General features: G+C 35.5%; 1 protein-coding gene across 1 annotated transcript; it reads right to left on the reverse strand.

Moving 5' to 3' along the window:
• Positions 1-1,510: 1,510 nt before the first annotated feature.
• Positions 1,511-19,889, reverse strand: LOC126882662 (uncharacterized). Its single transcript, XM_050647635.1, has 2 exons — positions 19,056-19,889; positions 1,511-1,528 (listed from the first exon to the last, which is right to left on the reverse strand). The coding sequence occupies exons 1-2, from the start codon at positions 19,887-19,889 to the stop codon at positions 1,511-1,513; spliced, it is 852 nt and encodes a 283-aa protein (XP_050503592.1).
• Positions 19,890-19,899: the final 10 nt, after the last annotated feature.

A 19,899-nucleotide genomic window follows, 5' to 3' on the forward strand; every position in this document is an offset into this window, starting at 1 on the left:
TCACTAACAGTATTAATATCCAGTAGTGACAACGATTGGATATATTCTGGCAGCAAATTCTTACGAATAAATCTAACAATCTGATTTTCCTCTAAAGGTGTCTCCAATCTATGACATAAATTTTGAACAGCATTAATGAAAATGGTGACTGGTTCATTTACTTTTTGTCTTCGGTTCTTAATTTCAACCAAAATGTGATCCTGGTAGTCATAAGGCAGATAATTTGACTTAAGATTTCGAACTAAATCTGACCAAGACTGAAATAAAGACTTATTATTCTTGTACCATACAAAAGCTGAGCCAACAAATAAATCACCAGCAGACAAGAAAAGTTGTGTCTCACTTATATCCCTTGATGCACAAAGACATTCCAGGCGTTCCAAGAAGTCAATCACAGATTCACTCTTCTCATCCCCTGAAAAAGACAGTCCCAACTTATGCACAGGAAAAGATTTTTGACTGGTAAGACTCTGACTAACTCTAGGAATAGGAGAAGACTGAGCCAAAGGTACCTCACTATCAGTTTTTTCAACCAAAACACCTTCTAAACTAAAAACTTCATTTAACCATTTAGATTTCTTCATTTCTTCTTCTTCACTCTGACAAATTAACCTTAAAATACGACCTGTTACATGTGAAATCCTAGATAAGAGTTTTGCATAACTATTGGAGCTAGTATTTCCAGAAAAATCATCAATATTTGCTTTTAAATCTAGACGAGTGGACTGAATAGCGGCTTCCTCTTGCTTAAAGTCCATCATAACAGTTGTATCTAAGACACTCCTATTAGTAACTTCTTGATGTATTACTCCCCCCAAAGTTGACATTTTTAACTCAACAGTAGATGGTATCTCAAGTCCTCTAACTTTTAACTCATAATCTAACTCTTCAAGAAGCAAATGTTCGACTTTAAATCTGGATGGAGCCATACTATCAATAAACTTTATTTCAGATACTAGTATTAACACTCAGAAAATAACACAGATCAACAAAAATCCGTTGGTTCAAAAGAAGTATCTACAATTCACCTATTCTTTACTATACTTACTTAAAATTCCAACATTACATCATAAAAGTAAAAGCATCTTCATTAAAAACTCGACAAAAAAAAATTTAATATACTTCCATCTTCCATTGTTCAAAACTATTTAACTTTCACATATACTTGCAAAATCAATACCTAACCAAATAGATAGTTCAAAACTGTCCAAAACAAAAAATAAAAAACAACAAACAACCTTAATTCCTAAAATGAACTCCCTATGTATTCTCAAACAAAAATGTTACTAAACTATATCAGGTTTTATTATCCAATATAAAAAAAATAGCAGAGATTAAACCTATGATCAATTTATAATCATATACGAGACAATCTGTATAAGAAAAATTAGCAAAATAAGAAAATTATTTTAAGTTAGTTCAATGATCGAAAATAATAATACTTATATAAGAAAAATTTGCAAAATGAGAAAATTATTTTAAGTTAGTTTAATGATCAAAAACAATAATACTAATTAGTAAGGACAATCTGTATAAAAGAACCAACCATTAGAAACAACATTAATTTACTTCAATAAACCAGTCAATTAACATTAATCAATTAACTAGTAATTAACATCCATTAGTGTACACATAAATATTTAGCAAACACCGAAGAAAACCAAAACAGGCTAGCACTAAAAATCATACAGCACAAAAAATAAAAAGAACAACAAAAGAAATGTCTGACCGGCAAAAAAGTACAAAATTGGGCCCCAAGTTGAAAGGCGACAAAATATATTGTTACCAAGAAAGACGCTTTCTCTGTAACAGCTATAGTTAATTTAAAGAAAACAAACAAATAAAGTCAGACCATAGAGATTTGAGACTTCTCTGGGGTGGGTTAGAAAACATAATAAGCAATCATTTTAGTCTGGCCTAAAATGATTTATTCAAAGTAGATTTTAGGAATATCTAATTACAGGGCGCCAGCAAAAATATGTGAGAATTATAAATTAAATAGTAAATACATATAACTTTATTACCAAAACAAATATTATTTATTATAAACATCAATATAACAAGTATATCGTTACAATGTTTGAAATGAAAGAGAAAAACACTTGCTAAAAAGTCACCTCAAAGAGGTTTCAACTAAAGTACCTAAATTCCCTAAGAGCTCTTTACATTATTTTAGAATAAAACTGTTTAATAATAAATTTTATTATGACTTTAATGAAGTAATAAAATATTATCTATATTAGGAACAGATTTACTAGTGAGATGTTGAAGTGTCTCTCAAATAAAAAAAACAAAAGAATAGTCTTTTCTACGCGAAAGTAGTGATGTAAATAATTTCACTATCCTTTAGTTCCAAAACTTGAACGTCTTCACACCATCAACATTCTTACAAACAACCAATAGAAAAAGTTGCATCCAACAACCTCATTACTGCATTTCGGCAAACATCAAATCGGAATAAATATCCGACTTCAGCGGACAAAGGCCTCCAACTAATATTTAAAATACATATAATTCACAGCCTCTATACAAAATTCAGGAAAATCTATGCGGTGGAAACACGTGGTTTTTTCTTCGTACAAAAAATGTATGGCTAACGAAGGCTTTCACAGAAACTAGATTCTATAATCTCCAACAAGGAATCGGAAAACTAAGTCCATACGATGTTCCACAAACTGATGTAATCTTTAGAATAATCCAAAATATAATTTGTGATAATATATGCACATTTTGATCGAAGTCTGATCGGTTTACTTAAAAAACCATGCTTTTACTTCAAGCTATCAACGAAGACCAGCCTCAAATTAATTATCTATTTCGCACCTGACAGAAACCTTGAACTTAGCCCAATCAAAATAAAATGTAGTATTTACCATTTCCGTTACTATTTAAATGTTAAATAAGGCCTAATAGCTATACAACTTGTTATACATCTTATCAAAATTTGATATTCATTATGAATTATACAAGAACTTTGAGAAAAAGACCTTTCAACCGTAACAATTTCCTTAGCGAGACCCCCTAAAAAAGTTTTTTGTACGCCACTGAATCCGTCCATAATATATCTATCACAAGTTCCTATAAAGTTTTTTAAAATTTTTCTTAATAAAGAAGATCTGTAACCCTCTCGTTTTCGACATTTTTCAATAATCGCCGAGTATCTCGATAATGTGAGGAGCTATTGATGATTTGATTAGGCAATCGTTACTTTAACGAAAAAAGAAGTCATGACATCTTAACTACTTTTTTTCTATCTCCTCTAGTTTTCGGTATACACTGCAAAACATACCAATTTGGGACACCCTGTACATACATAAATTTTATTAATTAAGTATTATAAAAATAATAAGTTGATAATCTATAAGGCTAACATTATTCTTCCTATATATACCTATTTTTTTAAGAAATTTTAAAAGTGCATACGTACAAGTATGTGTTAAGCACATACTTTTAAAGTATATTTGATGAAGGTATATTCCAAGAATGTACTTTTACGAATACTCTGAGATACTACGTACACGAATGTGCTCAGTATATTCGATACGAGAAATTTAAAGTACATGCAAAGAATATGAAATTTAGAATGTTTTTTATGGTACATGCTACGCTTGTACTATGCATGAACTAAAAAGAATATACTCTATCGAATGTTGGTAGTATATGCTTTGAACATTATGCGAACATCATTGTTATGTGGATTGTTACTTGTTCTAGTTTCTGGTTATTTATCTCTATATTTACTTGTTCGTCCTCATTTCTCATGACCATTATTTTTGTTTTCTCAATGTTTAGTTCATATTTCTTTCTCTAAATATATGTAATACAAAAAAATAATTTTTTATACAAATAAAAATTTGTGATATTTTTAAAGTTTATGTGACATTGATTATTAGTCTGTTCGCTGACGGTCAAATATTACAAAACCAATCAATTTTAAAGAACCGCTTAGATTTAGATATATTTAACATAAAATTTGGCATAGACGTATGTAGGTAGCATGGGGGCGAGTTTCATCTCTTCTCGAGGGTGAAAAAATATACGTTCAAAATAAGACCGGAAATAGATAAGGTAACTAATTCTAAGCAATTTTTGTTCTATAGCATTTTTTTACTAAGTTAAAACTTTTCGACTTATTTGCGAGTAAACATGTTCATTTTTCAAAAAAAAAACACACTTTTAGACGGTTTCTTGCAAATAACTCAAAAAGTAAGTATTTTATCGAAAAAAAAACACTCTTAGCCAAAATGTTCATGTCTGTTCATGTAAAACAATTGTTGAGCTATAAATTATGTTAAATGCATTCAGCGAATGAATTGTCTGACGTCTTCTTAAAAATTATCAAGCTACAATAACACCTTCTTCGCTTGAAGACATTTCAAACACTTAGGTATACTGAACTTCCAAAATTGGCACGCTCCTGTATTCTACATATTATAAAATGTGTTAATGCGACGTTATCTCTGTTGATTCTAAACAGATGTAGGCTACTTTGAAAAAATATGCAACATTTACCGTATGTTTCTTATTTTGTATGTTGCATTTGTTATGCGAGCTCGCTAGTCTGAGGCAGATTTTGCAAACTTATCGGCAATTTCGTTTCATTGAATACCCGAATATCCTTTGATCCAAACTATTATCACCTTTCGTTGCGTGCTTAGTATTTGGTAATTGGTCTGTAGTATTTCTACTTCTAGATTTAAATTTTTAGATGCACTTATATTTTCTAGTCTTTCGACTACACTTTTACAATCTGTAAATATAATACTTTTAGGTCTATGAGTTCTAAGTATGTATTTCAGAGCTTCACTTATTGCAAACATTTCCGCTGTATATATTGTTGCCTCATCTGGTAGTCTGAACTCTTCATGATATTTTGCACTGTGATCATAAAAAGTGGCACCTGTACGAATTTGTTTTGATCCATCGGTGTAAATCTGGTAGTAATCGGGCCATCGTTGATTAACTGTTTCGAGGAAATGGTCGTTTTTGTCGATCTGAAATGTCTTAATTTGTATAGAAAAGAGAATATGTGGATGTTCTGAAAATATTGGTTGGATTTTTGATGTATACAGTGCCAAACTGTATTGAGAAAGAGTGGTATAACCAGTGCCGGATTAACCATTAGGCAAAGTAGGCAGTTGCCTGGGGGCCTCGGCCCCAAAGGGGGCCTCGCGGGGACCAAAACGAAAAAATGTTGAAAGATTCAAATATCGCGCAATACCATAAAAGTTATGGTGGACGTATAAAACTACATTACAATGCATACTTTTGTTCACATAGAAAATATATGCTGTGCGAATACATCGCTAATGAATGCCCTTTGGTAGAAGTACCAGTATTACAGATAGAAACAAGAATCGAAAGTGAGCAAAAAAACACAAGAAAAATCAGGAGAAAGAAAAGATCCTTAATCAAAATCCAAAACAGAAGCAAAACTTATTTAAACTCAGTTTCACACGGAAATCCATAGCTAGTGAAGCAGCAACCAATGAAAATGTACGTGATGGAATAGAAATAACTGAGGGAAACATAGCTTCCTTAACTGAAGAAGATGAAAAAACATGTAACGACAGTTCCAGTTCAAGAAGTTAAAGAACCAGAAACCGAAACTAAGTTAAAAATTGGATTTAAAAGATAAATTGGGTCCTAAATTCGGAAAATGGCATAGGATTACGGAATACAGTAACTAAAGAAGTTTGAACATTTTGGATTGGGAAAGGTCTTCAGAATGGAAAAACCTTGATGGAAGTGTTTCAGCGTCAAAAAGAAATTTTGAAGGCATTACAAGATTTTTATACAATCTATTGTTTTTCGAAAACAAATCAGTGGAACAAAAATTAAAAGATTGGCTGACGCATTTTCCCTCAAATAGAATATCGTATTTTGGGTTTGTTCAGTCTGTGTACAACCTTTTTCATCCTCTACCCAACGTTGGGAAGTTATGATCAAATGCTTAAGCGATCTCATTCGCCACGATCTAGTCCTTATAAGAACAAACAGCACATGCCATAAGACATTTGCCTAAAAGTTAAAACGCTTTCAAATCTGCTCTTCCTACTTTTGCTGAAGACACTGATCAGCAAGCTGAAACAGCTCATGAGGCTAAGTATTTGTTGAAAGAAATGTCAAAAAGAAGAAGAAACATTCATAATGAATGAGTTTTGGGTAACAATTTTAGAACGCATCAACGCTGTCAGTAAATCATTGCAGAGAGAAGAGATTGAACTTCAAAGTGCAGTTCAGCTTCTAAATTCACTTTTGGGGTTCTTAAAATTCCAAAAAGATAATTTTGCTTATTACGAGCAGAGGGCCTGCTACCTACAATACTGTGAATATTCTCTACTATACTCTAATTACTGAGCTGAGTCGTCGGTTGACAGTGTACGGGTAAATGAACTCAGTATTTGGTCTTTTGTGTGTTTCCAAAATTGAGTGATACTCAAATAAAGGAGTGTGCTTCAAAACTACATAAAAACTATCCTGATGATATTGAATCTGAACTTGAAAATGAACTAGAACAGTTCAAATATTTTATAGCCCAGCTTCAAACTTGCAGGGAAAACAATTTATTCCTGCTTCACAGTCATTTTGAATTATTTCGCAAAAGGATTACGGACATTTTCAAAAATAAAAATTATTAAAAACGGAGAAACCTAGGTTTCTGAAGGGGCCTCATAGCTTGGGTTGCCTAGGGGCCTCAGAATTCTTAATCCGGCACTGGGTATAACTTTCACAAATTAATGGAGTTTTCTTTTTTCGCCAATATGACTGTGTGAGTACTGAAACTGAAAGTTCATGGATAGGTGTTAAATAACTTGCGGATTTGGAAAATGATTTTGTGATGAATTTATTACTGATTAGATGCCTTCTCAGTTGTAATGGTTGTTCTACAGCTTCTGCTTCCATAATATTTATTGGAGTTGACTTGAGATATCCAAGACATATTCTTAGACTGTTATTTTTTTGAGTTTCTATTTTATCTAAATGTATTTGTGTCGCTGATCCATACAAGTGACTACCATAATCCAGGATTGACCTTATCATGGTTCTATAAAACATCAAGGCGATATTTGGGTCGGCTCCCCATTTAGTATAACAGAAAGCTCTCAATATATTAAAAGCATTTTCAGACTTTTTCGTTATTTGATGTATACAGTCTTTCCATTCCAGTTTCCGATCTAGATATAATCCTAAGTATTTCACAACATTCTTTATTTGGAAATTATAAGGTCCTAGTTTTACATAATTCTGCCCTGCTCAATGTTTCGTTTTCGACTAAATACACAAACATTTGTTTAGAGAGTGTAAAATTGTTTTCATTCAGCCATTCATTCATTCAGAAAATAAAAATGTTTTATGAGCATGAATCACACTCGTTTCATTAGTAGGCGGACTTCAAGATTTGTTTAGCCGTGTTTTATTTTCATGAAACGTGTTTTACGTTTCATGAAAATAAAACACTGATAAACAAATCTCAAAGTCCGCCTACCAATGAAACGAGTGTGATTCATGCTCATGACACATTTTTATTTTCGGAGAGTTTCATAAATGGCCGGACGTAGGTATATTTGTTTAGCAGTGATTTATTTCCAGTAAACGTAATTTATGTTTCATGTTTCTTTGATGTGCGGCCTGCCTAAGAGAGATTTTTTCTGATTCATTGGCAAATTATAAAGCATAGAATATGAAATATTATCATCTATACCAGGAGAGCTATTTCTGGTATGTTTGACATATCGTTCAAGTTCCCACATCATAAATCTATCGCTTAGATAGGTCGTATTCCTTCATCATCATCATCATTTGGCTCTACAACTCTATGTGAGTCTTGGCCGCCTTTACTATTTCCCTCCATTGTTGTCGGTCCTGAGCAGCTATTTCCCATTGCTGTACTCCCATTTTGCGTAGATCGCTGGCTACTGCGTCCTTCCATCTCTTTCTTGGGTGACCAACTGACCTTTTTCCATCGGGCCTTTCCCAGAATGTGGCGTTTAGAAGTCTTTCGTCACTTGATCTTAGTACGTGACCCGCCCATCGTATTCTGTTTGATTTAATGTAGCGTACTATGTTTTCATCTCCGTATATTGTCTGGAGTTCATCATTGTGTCTTCTTCTCCATTCTCCTGTTGTCTCTTCTCTGCAAGGCCCATAGATAGTCCGCAGTATCTTTCTTTCAAGTACCAGTAATTTTGATAATTGATGGATTCGACCGTTACTTGATGGAAGTTCATTTTATCTAACAATAAAAAACTGAAAACGTTTGTTTTCTATACTTCCACAAAATTTATTATATCTAAGTGACTACAGCTGTTTCGGCGGAGTGCCTTTCTCAAGTAATATAGTTTACAATGTGTTTACCTTTTTAATCTTCAACTGAAGAGGTTGAGGAGTGGGGAGCTGTTTGTCTCGAGTTGGTCATTCAGAATTATATCTGTATTTTTCAGTTTATTAATTTCCATAGATTCTAAAAAAGATAGCTTAAGGCCTTTATTTTGAATATGTAGAATTTTAAACTCTTCATTGAAAGAATGATTATGATCTAGAAGGTGAAGTGCGTATGTAGAAGTGTCTGTTTTTCTATTGTTGAATGCCCTTTTGTGTTCTGCTATCCGTTTGTCAAAAGTTCTGCCAGTTTGACCGATGTACGTTTTCGGACAGTCACCACAAGTTAGTTTGTACACACCACTCTGTAGTTGCTTTCTCTTTCGGCTTTTATTGTTCTTAATATATTTGCTTAAGTTGTTGTTAGTTCTGAAAGCTGGTGTTATTCCTTTCTTTTTTATGTATCTGGCTATTGTTGTTGTTATCTTGCCAGTATATGTGAGAGAGCAGAAGGTACTGGGTTCTTTCTGTGGTGGTACCATAGCATGATACATAGACTGACAGAAATTCCCATGACAAAAAATAACTTCGAAATAGAACTAAACATCATTAAACAAATAGCAGTAAACAACGGCTATAACGAACAAACAGTTAACAAAATTTTAAACCAAAAACTCCATAAGAAAGCCCTGAAATTAGTGTATCCACCACCACAGAAAGAACCCAGTACCTTCTGCTCTCTCACATATACTGGCAAGATAACAACAACAATAGCCAGATACATAAAAAAGAAAGGAATAACACCAGCTTTCAGAACTAACAACAACTTAAGCAAATATATTAAGAACAATAAAAGCCGAAAGAGAAAGCAACTACAGAGTGGTGTGTACAAACTAACTTGTGGTGACTGTCCGAAAACGTACATCGGTCAAACTGGCAGAACTTTTGACAAACGGATAGCAGAACACAAAAGGGCATTCAACAATAGAAAAACAGACACTTCTACATACGCACTTCACCTTCTAGATCATAATCATTCTTTCAATGAAGAGTTTAAAATTCTACATATTCAAAATAAAGGCCTTAAGCTATCTTTTTTAGAATCTATGGAAATTAATAAACTGAAAAATACAGATATAATTCTGAATGACCAACTCGAGACAAACAGCTCCCCACTCCTCAACCTCTTCAGTTGAAGATTAAAAAGGTAAACACATTGTAAACTATATTACTTGAGAAAGGCACTCCGCCGAAACAGCTGTAGTCACTTAGATATAATAAATTTTGTGGAAGTATAGAAAACAAACGTTTTCAGTTTTTTATTGTTAGACCAGTAATTTTGTTGTTTCCCGCTGATTCAGAGTCCATGTTTCGCTTCCATACGTTATTGTGGGACGAATTATTGTCTTATATACTCTTATTTTTGCTGGTCTTGAGAGTATTTTTTATTTAAGTAGGGTCCTTAATGAGTAATATGCCCTGTTTCCTGCAATAATCCTGGCTGCCACGTCCTTTTCATAGTTATTTTCAGATGTTATGATCGCTCCCAGGTACTTAAATTCTTTGACGACTTCAAAATTGTATTCATTAATTGTTACGTTTTGTCTAACCCTGGGTATTGGGTTCTTCGTAACCACCATGTACTTGGTCTTGTCCTCGTTCACTTTAAGACCAACTTCCTTGGCTCCGTTCTCGAATAGGGTGAAAACTTCTTTTGCATCTCTGGTGGATTGTGCAATTGTGTCCACGTCATCCGCAAAGGCTAATAGTATTTTTAATCCTTGGGCGCCAAATCCGTTTGTCAGTTGTGGCTGAGCTTTCCTTACTGCATGTTCCAGTGCGAAGTTAAACAGCAGGGGGGCGAGAGGATCTCCTTGTCTAAGTCCGGTGTCAATGAGGAATTCTTCCGACGTGTTGCTGCCAATTCTGATTCGTGCGGAAGCGCTCTCCGTGCTCACCTTTGTTAATCGTACCAGTTTTCCAGGTACTCCCATTTCTACCATAGTCTCCCACAATGCTTCTCTGCTAACAGAATCGTAAGCTTGTTTGAAGTCCACGAAGATTTGGTGTACATCGCGGTTGAATTCCCAGTTTTTTTCCAACACCTGGCGTAGGACGAAGATCTGGTCTATAGTCGGCCTTCCCGGTCTGAATCCGCTTTGGTAGTCGCCTATTATTTCCTCTGCGTATGGAGTTAGTCTTCTAAACAGTATTATGTATATAATCTTGTATGTTGTATTAATTAACGATATTCCTCTATAGTTCCGACATATTTGTTTGTCTCCCTTCTTGTGAATAGGTATTATATGGCTTTCATGCCAGTGTTTCGGTATTTCTTCTCTTTCCCAGACTTCCCTTATAAGATGGTATATCTCAAGATGTAGTTTGTCTCCCCCTTTTTTTAGTAGTTCCGCCTGTATGCCGTCTGGGCCTGGGGCTTTATGGTTTTTTAGGGACGAAATTGCGGACTTTACTTCAGCTAGTGTGGGCCCTGGTATTTCAGGTTCGGCTAACTGGTACGGTCTTTGTTGCCCTGTCGTTGTGGGGTTTTCGGTATTTAAGAGTTGCTCAAAATACTTTCTTCATTGGCGGCTTATCTCTTCGTCGTCTGTGAGCAATTGTCCTGCATCGTCTTTTATAAATCTTGGGCTGTTGATCGTGTTGCCCGTCATTGTTTTTATGTCCCTATAAAACTGTCTAGACTGACCGGTTCTATGTTCCTCTTTGAGTTGCTGTATTCGTGCTTCTAGATACTGTTTCTATTTTCTTCTCAAAAGTCTTCTCGTTTGAGTCCTTACTCTGTTGTAGTCTTCCCTGTTCTCTTCTGTAGGTCGCGTTAGTAACTCCAGCCTCTTGATTGCTTTCTGCTGTAAGCTTTGTTCGCACTCCTGGTCAAACCACTGGTTTTTCTTCTTGTTATTCTTTTGTTTCCCTTTAGTTTCCGCTGCGGCGCTTTCTATGGCGTTTGTTATATTTTGCAATATCTGGTCTATGGTCAATTCTGGTGTTGATGTTTCTTCTTCTTCCAGTGTCTGCAATTTATTTTGGATCAGTGACTGATATTGGCGTTCATTATCGTTCATTGGTCGTATTCCTTGGTACTCACGAAATTTGGTGATCATATTCATTCCGGTTGGTTGCTACACATGGCGGTGAAATTTTGATATGAAACTCTCCTATCCAGTTCGAATTTGAGTCTATTGGTAATCTATTTTGAACTTTCCGATTTTTATAGGAGTTTAACTTTTTCCAAATTTGTGAAATTGGGGTATGGTGGTTTAAGCTTTCACAATACTCGATCCATTTTTGCTTTTTTGTGAGTTTGAATGTGCGTTTGGCGCAAGCATCCATTTTTTTGAATTGTATTAAATTTTCCCTATTTGGAATTTGCTTATACTTGATAAAAGCTATTTTTCTTTGATGAGCAACGTTTTTGCATGTTTCATTCCACCAAGGCTTCAGGCAGTGATTACGGTGCTTAGTCCGACCTGAAACTTTTTTTGGGATTGGGATTTCTGCAGTTTCATTAATCACAGAAAGGAATTCTTCATAATTTTGAGCTATATCTCTGTATTCAAGATTAGCTACATGTAGATTCCTCAGTTTGCATTTTTAACTGCCATGTACAAATTGTAAAAATTATTGTAAAATTGGATAAAAACATTCAAAAAGTAATGATAATTTTCTTAGAAAACGAAGTCCCGTCAGAAAAGTCCCATAGGAAATGTTTTACCATAATTTCCTGAATTTTATGAGATATTTTCGTAGGTCCGATAAACAACATCTAAAAGTAACTAAATTAGTAAGAAGAGGAGCCGAAATTTGGAGACCAATGAACGAAAAAAAACTTTATTTATTTGATTCCTTTTTGTAAATTTTAAAATTTAGTGTTTAATACAATCAAAATTTAACTTTCACGCACAAGTTGTACCTACAACTTCAGTGAGAAACTGAGTTTATTTTGGTATGTACAATTTATTTGCTACGAATAAACTCCATTATTATTATATTATATTATTATTATTATGTGTTGTTCTCCGAGGGTCCAGCTAAGTGATGATCATTTTCAACATCGAGTGTAATCAATATGGGTAGGTGATTTGATCCATGTGGGTCCTCTATTGTGGTCCATGTAAAAAATTGTCTAATATCGTGAGAGCACAGGGTTACGTCGATTGCGCTCTTACTTCTTAAAGGAACTAATGTTGGAGATCCGCTATTTAGAAAAACAAGATTACATTGGTTTACTGCATTAGATAAAATATTCCCATATGTCATTAAATTCGCAACCCCAGGAAACATGGTGGGCATTAAAATCACCTGCTATTAGAAAAGGTTTTGGTACATTAGCAAAAAATTCATTCCACTCTTGCAGAGTTATTTTCTTTCTTGGTTCAATATATAATGAAACTATATGAATGGTTTTTTTATAGGGAGATAGCTTAATTGTAATACATTTATGAGAAAAATTGACTTTAGTATTTATTATTATTTCTTTATAGTAAATGTTTGCTTTAATTAATATGGCTATCCCTCCATATCCGTCTGGACGGTCTTTACGACTAATATTGTAATTTTTAAAATTATAATACTTTCCCTCTTTGAACCAAGTTTCAGATAACACTGCAAGAGCAGCATCATACTCGTGAAGAAGGAATTCCAAGTTTTCTTTATTTGAAACTGCAGATCGGCAGTTCCATTGAATGATATTTATTTTTTGTGTTATATTTGTGTTAATGTGTTTTCTGATAGGTCTAAATTTAATTGTTTACTAATTATATATTCTAATTCCGTTTTGGAAATATTGTAATTATTGGTTCTTCTAATTGTTGAGATAATATTTGCCACCAAATCTAAGATAATTTTGACATTTTCTGATGCTGCAAGAAAATTGATGACTAATGTATTTTAAGAAGAAATGAGAAGTATATTTAACACCTCATCCATCAGAATTTAAATACATAGTTTTCCTTCTATAATATTTTTTATTATAGTGTTATTTCTATGTTCAAAAAGTTGGACTAGTTTAAAATGAATGGTTTTTGAAAAAAATAAGATCAAATTATAGGGGGCATTTTTAAATTTTCTTAGAAATCTTCCTTTTTCTCCATGTAACTCGAAAAGGATAAGAGACACGAGAAAAAGATACACGACACAAAAATGTTGGTTTTTTAGTTAAAAATTTAGTTTTTATTTTTCATTCCTGTATCCCTTATCATTTTCAAGTTACATGGTGCAAAATGAAGATTTTTAAGAAAATTTAAAAATGCGCTCTATAATTTGATCTTATTGTTTTTCAAAAACCATTCATTTTAAACCCGTCCACCTTTTTGAACCTATAAACAACACTATAATAAAAGGTATTGTAGAAGTAAAACGATGCATTTACATTTTGGTGGATGGGGGTTAAAAATATTTCTCATTTTTTCTTAAAATACATTAGTTATTAATTTTGTTTGCAGCATATCTCGCTTCGTTTGAATGTAATGGACCTTTTATATTGCTAATTTTAAAGGTCTTTTCAAGCACCACAAAAGTTATTGTTCTATTTCATCAAATTCCTTCATTTTCTTTTACAAATCATACATTTTGTACACTCAAATTTGGCCTTGAATAACTTTGTCAATTTCTTGTTCAATTTATTGTTGATGTAAAGTGCACTTTACTTACGGCCAAACGTGTAAAAAATACGTAGTGAAAAACGTGTAAAAAATAGTAAAAAAATCGGTATGTGGTCAATTACGCGAGTTCTGTTTGAAGAGTTCAAACTTGTCAATTTTCAAAGCGCGGCTAGGAAACTATTTCGCAGCAAACGGTATCAAAGTCAATACAGAAGCAGAGAAGACGAGAGCTATTTTATTAAACGCTTTAGACGAGGGCGCATATCACACACACACACACACTCGTTCAACCCAACCTCTAGGAACATGTGTGTACCACTGCTAGTCAGCGGGACCCACATGTCCGAAGATCAAACCGGTCTCGCTCCCGAAGAATATCATTCCGGAGCGGTACCTATCTGACCCCCAGGTTTTTTCCTCCACCCCTCCCCAACGTGTGACATACGAAGGGGAGGCTTTGAACTTTTACTTCGGGTGATTTGGGTAATGTAACACCCTCCGTCTTGTCATGGTTGTGGTTAGGCCACCTATCTGTAGGGGTAGCTGTTTAGCTTTTCTCCCTAATTACTTTACTGAGTTTATTTATGTTTTTCATGATTTTGGACTGAAGTCCCTAAATGTGTGTTCCGAACGGAGAGACACCAACCTGGATTGGTGTCCCTCCGCTCGGACTTTGGTGTGTGTCGGTCACTCAGCTGCCGATTTGACAATACTTGTGTATTGCTCTCCTCGTCAGCCGAGCAGCCGCAAGGTCTGGCCATCAAGCTCGTGCTTGCCGGACACGGTCTCGATGCTCAGGTACGCGCTATGGTCTCTCATTGACCTGCCTGAAAGGCCTTCAGCCTAAGTGGCTGTGTATAAAGGACCAGAGGGGTCTTTATTGCATTTCATACTTACACCTTGATTTTACCAGTACTAAATTTATTGAGCTGATGGTTTCATGTATCTTGTTTTTAGTGATCAACTTCGCTACTCCGTAGAGCAACGCAGTTTCTCGGTTTTTTTTTTTTATTTATTTTTTTTTTCACAACTATTTTGCATGTTCCTACGACTGTGCGACTGTCTTTAATTTCTTGAGGTCATTATTCTGGGACTTCCCTATATCCTGTTATTTGATGTTTAGGCCTTCTGTGTGTAGTACGTATGTTTTCATCATAGTCTGTCAACTCTCTCAGTTTACTGTTTGGATGGTCTCTTATGTTATTAAAAATTTCATATGCTTTTTCATCCATCATTCTAAGGATCTTTTTCTGCTTCGTGTCTTTGTTATACAGGTATCTGACTGGTACGTATTTGGGTACATTTAGGGCATCTCTTATTATGTTATTCTGGATTACCTGGATTTTCTTTCTGTTAGTTTTGCATGTTTGTCCCCATGCCGCAGATGCATATGTGAGAGTTGGTATGATTATACTATTAGCCATTCTAATTTTTGTTTTGAATCTTAATTTGCTTCTCTTCCCTATCAGCGAGGAGAGTTGACTTCTTAAGGCTTTGGCTTTGTGGACCGTTTGTTTCACGTGTTCTGTGTACGTGAGCCTTTTGTCAAGCGTAACCCCTAGGTATTTCGCTTGTCTACTCCATTCTATGTTTGTGTTTTCCATTCTTAGTTCTCTTTCTGGTCTACCATATCTGTGTTGGAACACTACAGCCTGTGTTTTCTCGGGGTTTAGTGCTATTTTCCATTGTATGCACCATTCCTGCAGTTGGTTTAGGGCTCTTTGTAGGTGATTTCTGGCTAAGTTAGGGTCTCTACTACTTGCTGCTATTGCCGTATCATCCGCATATAGGCTTAGTAGGGTTCGTGGATCTGTAGGTGTGTCTGCAGTAAAGATGGTGTACAGATAAGGAGATAGTACCGCTCCTTGAGGCACTCCCGCTTCCAATGTTCCTACTTCGGACAGGGTGGTCCCTATTCGAACTCTAAACCTTCGGTTTGTAAGGTATGACGCAAGGAGGCATGTCATCGCTTCGCTGTATCCATTCTCATGCATTTTATGCAGCAGACCTTCGTGCCATACTTTGTCAAAGGCCTTACTTACGTCGAGGAAGGCTGCTGCTGTGTACATCTTTTCATTGAACCCTTTTGTTATGTACTCCGTTAGTCTTAGTACTTGTAGCTCACATGAGTGCCTTGATCTAAAACCAAACTGCGATTCTGGGATGATTCCTAGAGCTTCTGATTCTTGTTTTAGTCTTTTAAGAATTATTCTCTCCACTATTTTGCTTATTGCTGGTAGTAAGCTTATTGGCCTGTAATTTTGTGGAAAGCTCCCATTCTTCCCCGGTTTTCCTATCATAATAACATTTGCCTCTTTCCATCTATCCGGGAAGTATCTTAGTCTTAGTATACTGTTTACAATGTTCGTGATGTAAACTATTATTTTTGTTGGCAGGTTTTTTAATGCCCTGTTTGTTATATTGTCAGGCCCTGGCGCTTTTTTTGCGTTTGCCATTTTTAGTAGTTCTTTAATTTCTTCAGGAGACGTGTGTTCTAGAGCTATTCTTCCCTTTCTTCTTCTTAACCTTCTAGCGTTGTTTTCTACTTCTATTGTGAAGTCTAGGTCTTCTTCCTGATGAAAGTTCTTTGTGCTTCCTAGTTCTAGGGTATCTTTCATGACTTCTGCCTTTTCTTTTTCTGTGTATACTATTCCATTTGCTCCGTGTAGGGCTGGTATTGGTTTTCTTTCGTTTCTTAATATTTTAGATACTTTCCAGAACCCGGATTTATTCGGATCTAGTTCTTGGATATATTTGTCCCAGTTTTCATTTCTATGTTCTTCCAGTTGTTTTTTGACTTCTCTGTCCAATTCATTTGCAATTCTTTTGTCTTCCTGATCCCTTGTTCTGTAGGCTCTTCTCCTTCTTTTATTCTTTTCTCTGATTAATTCTTTTAGTTCTTCTGATATATCTTTGAACCTACCTCTTTTAATTGTTGTTGTTTCTTCTTTAGTGCTGACTTTAATAGCATTCTGTATTGTCTGTTCTAACTTAATCACGCTTTCATCTAAATCCGTTATATTATTGATGTTCGGAATATCGCCGATGTTCTCACTGATGACTCTTTTAAAGTTAGGCCAGTTTGTCCTTTTTTTCTTGTAAGGTTGTGTGTGATTAAGTTCTATTGCACCTAGGGTCAGGATAATTGGATTGTGACTACTATTGCCCTCGTTTACTGATGTTATTTCATATTGTTGTCCAATATTATGTAGAATTGCTATGTCCAAGTGTGTTGGTATTTCTGCTTGGAAATGTGTTGGTTCAACTGGTCCGATTGCATATGTATTTTCTTTCTTCTCAAGATAGCCACAAAGTTGTTTTCCATTTCGGTTTGTTCTTCTGTCAAACCAGTTGGGCGATCTCGCGTTTAGGTCACCTATGATGACTGTTGGCTCGTCTGAATCCAATATTAGGTTTAGATCTTCCTCGAAGATCGGGTCCTGCGGTCTGACGTACACTGAGGCTATTTTCAGCGTTTCGTCAGTAGCACAGATCCGAACTATTGTTGCTTCTAGGGTGACCAGACCATCCGGTGTCGGGATATGTTGATGTTTTATTCCTTTTTTTACCATGATGGCCGTGCCACCCGAGCGAGATCTATGGTCTTTTCTATAGATGTCATAGCCCGGGAATTTGGTTTTCACTTTTTCAGTGAGTTTTGTTTCCTGCAGTGCCATGACATCTATATTGAGTCTGTTGATAAACTCATCTAGTATGTTCAGTTTCTGCCGTAAACCGCCAGAGTTCCATGACCCAACTCGAAGATCCCGAAACTGTTCTGACATTATACGGTTTTTGGTAGCCCCAGTGCATGTAATAGTTGTGTCATTTGTTCACACATACCTGTGAACATTTTCATTTGTTGTTGCACTGCTGTTAATATCTCATTATTCTCTGCCAGAGCGTCTTTTTTGCCTTGTGTGGCTGCTGCATAACTTATGTTAGGTGTTGCTATTTGCATGTTGTGTGTGCTTATGTTTCTGGGTACTAGTTGTGTATTTACCCTTTTTTTGGCGCTTTTTTGCAGCCCCTGTAGCTGGCTGTGTGAGCCTCACCACAGTTTGCGCATTTGGCTGGTGTGTCTCTTTCCTTATTGCAATTTCTAGTGGCATGATTTTCACCACATTTCACGCATCTGGAGTAGCATCTGCACGCTCTGGTGCCGTGGAAGAAGTTTTGGCAGTTGTAGCACTGCAACACATCTTTTTTATTTTTTATTTCTTCTTCTACTTCAACTTTCATATGGCATAAGTTTGTTATATTTTTAACTTTTTCTGTGTCGCTCTCATAATGTGTCAGCATATAAAGGGGCAATTCTCTGCCATCTTTTTTGGATATCATTCTATGTAGGTCTACTATTTCTATTTTCAGGTTGACTATTTCATCTCCTAGTTCGTCTAAGTTAGTATATTTCGTTAGTCCGCGTATGACTGTTCTTTTTGTTTTATCTATATCCTCATCTAGGGGATATGCGACGTATTCAATTTGGTTGCCTTTATTTTCTAGTATTTTTAACATGCCATGATAATCCTCTCTATTTCTAGTTTGAATTATAATACTTCTGCCTGACTTTGCAAATTTATTTTCTGTTATTATGCCTTGTTTGGCACTTGTATTCAGTATATCCTGGCCAGCCTCTATTGTTTTCAGTATTATTGGTGGCGGTTTTCTGTTGTTTTTGTTTTGGGTAGTTTCCACAGTCTTGCTGGTCGAGGCTGTGGCCGCTTTTCCTTCTTGTTTTGCTTTATCAGGTGTTTTTTCATTGTTTTGGTCTTTGTTGGTTTTTGTCTCATTTTCTGAGTTGGATTTTACCTGTTTGGCTGGATTTTCTTTTTCAGCTTTCTCTTTATTTTTTCTTTTGTTTCCTTTTTTTCGGTTTACTTCCGTGAAACCTTCTTTTTCTTCATCGGCGTCCTCGTCCATTTGGGTGTTTTTTCCCGTCTGTGGTTCATTTTCTTTTGCTTGTTCAGCTTTCCTTATGTCTCTTGCTCTTATGTTGTCGTCCATTTCTTGTTCTTTTCTCTTTTCAACTATGCGTCTCTGCTTTTCAGCTGAGCTTATGTTGTCTTCATTTTGTTTTGCTTTTTTGGGAGGCTTTATTATTTCTATTACCTCTCGTTTTTTCCTTTTGGATAGGATTGACTTTTGGTATGACTTGTTTTTGTATACCGTTGTCTCTGTTTCTGATTCTTCATGTTTTTCATTTTCTGTCTGTTCCCAGGTCATTGGACTTTCGTCTATTTTTGTTATTGTGACAGTCCGTTTGTTTGTCATTTCTTGGACGGTTTTGGTCAATTTCATGATTTGATCCATCATCCTTCTTGCTTCGTCGTCTTTTGTTCTAATTATTGATCTTAATTCGGCGATTAGATCTTTGAATTCTTGTTGTTCTCGTTTATTTTCTCTGTCTCTTTCTTCGAGTATTTCCTTGAATTCTTGTTGTACTCGCTTATTTTCTTTATCTCTCTGTTCGAGTTGTTTCATCAGTTGTTGTATCGTGTTTGCCAGGTCACTTTGATTTCTCTCTGTGTCTGGGCTATTACACGGTCTTTTGGTGGGCTTCTTGCCTTCGAATCGTTGGCTGTCGTAGTCAGCTTCTAGTTGTGGGTCATTTGTGAACTCAAGTGAGTTTGTTGTTCCCTGAGGGGGAATGGTAACTATCTGTTGAATCATAACTACTTGGTTTTCCTGAAGGGACCCGGGGTTATTATTGCAATTTTTGATGCTTGATTCATCTGGCTGAGGGCCTTCTGAATCTTTTATTTCTTCATCATGAGAGAAGACTCCTTTTATCTCTTCCATAACGATATCATCTGTCAAGGATTGGGGTGGACTAGGGGGAGGGACTGGAGTAGTGCCCATATCAGACACTGACTCTGTCTCTGGGAATAATTCAATGAAATCGTGAGCTGGATGCTCGGTGGACATAGGATTGTCCGACGACATTTTACAGTTA

The sequence above is a fragment of the Diabrotica virgifera genome, chromosome 3 (assembly GCF_917563875.1).
Source record: "Diabrotica virgifera virgifera chromosome 3, PGI_DIABVI_V3a".
NCBI classification, from domain to species: domain Eukaryota; kingdom Metazoa; phylum Arthropoda; class Insecta; order Coleoptera; family Chrysomelidae; genus Diabrotica; species Diabrotica virgifera.

What these genes read in the sequence shown, in the direction of transcription:
- LOC126882662 (XM_050647635.1), bottom strand. Translation starts at nt 19,889, where the DNA reads ATGTCGTCGGACAATCCTATGTCCACCGAGCATCCAGCTCACGATTTC.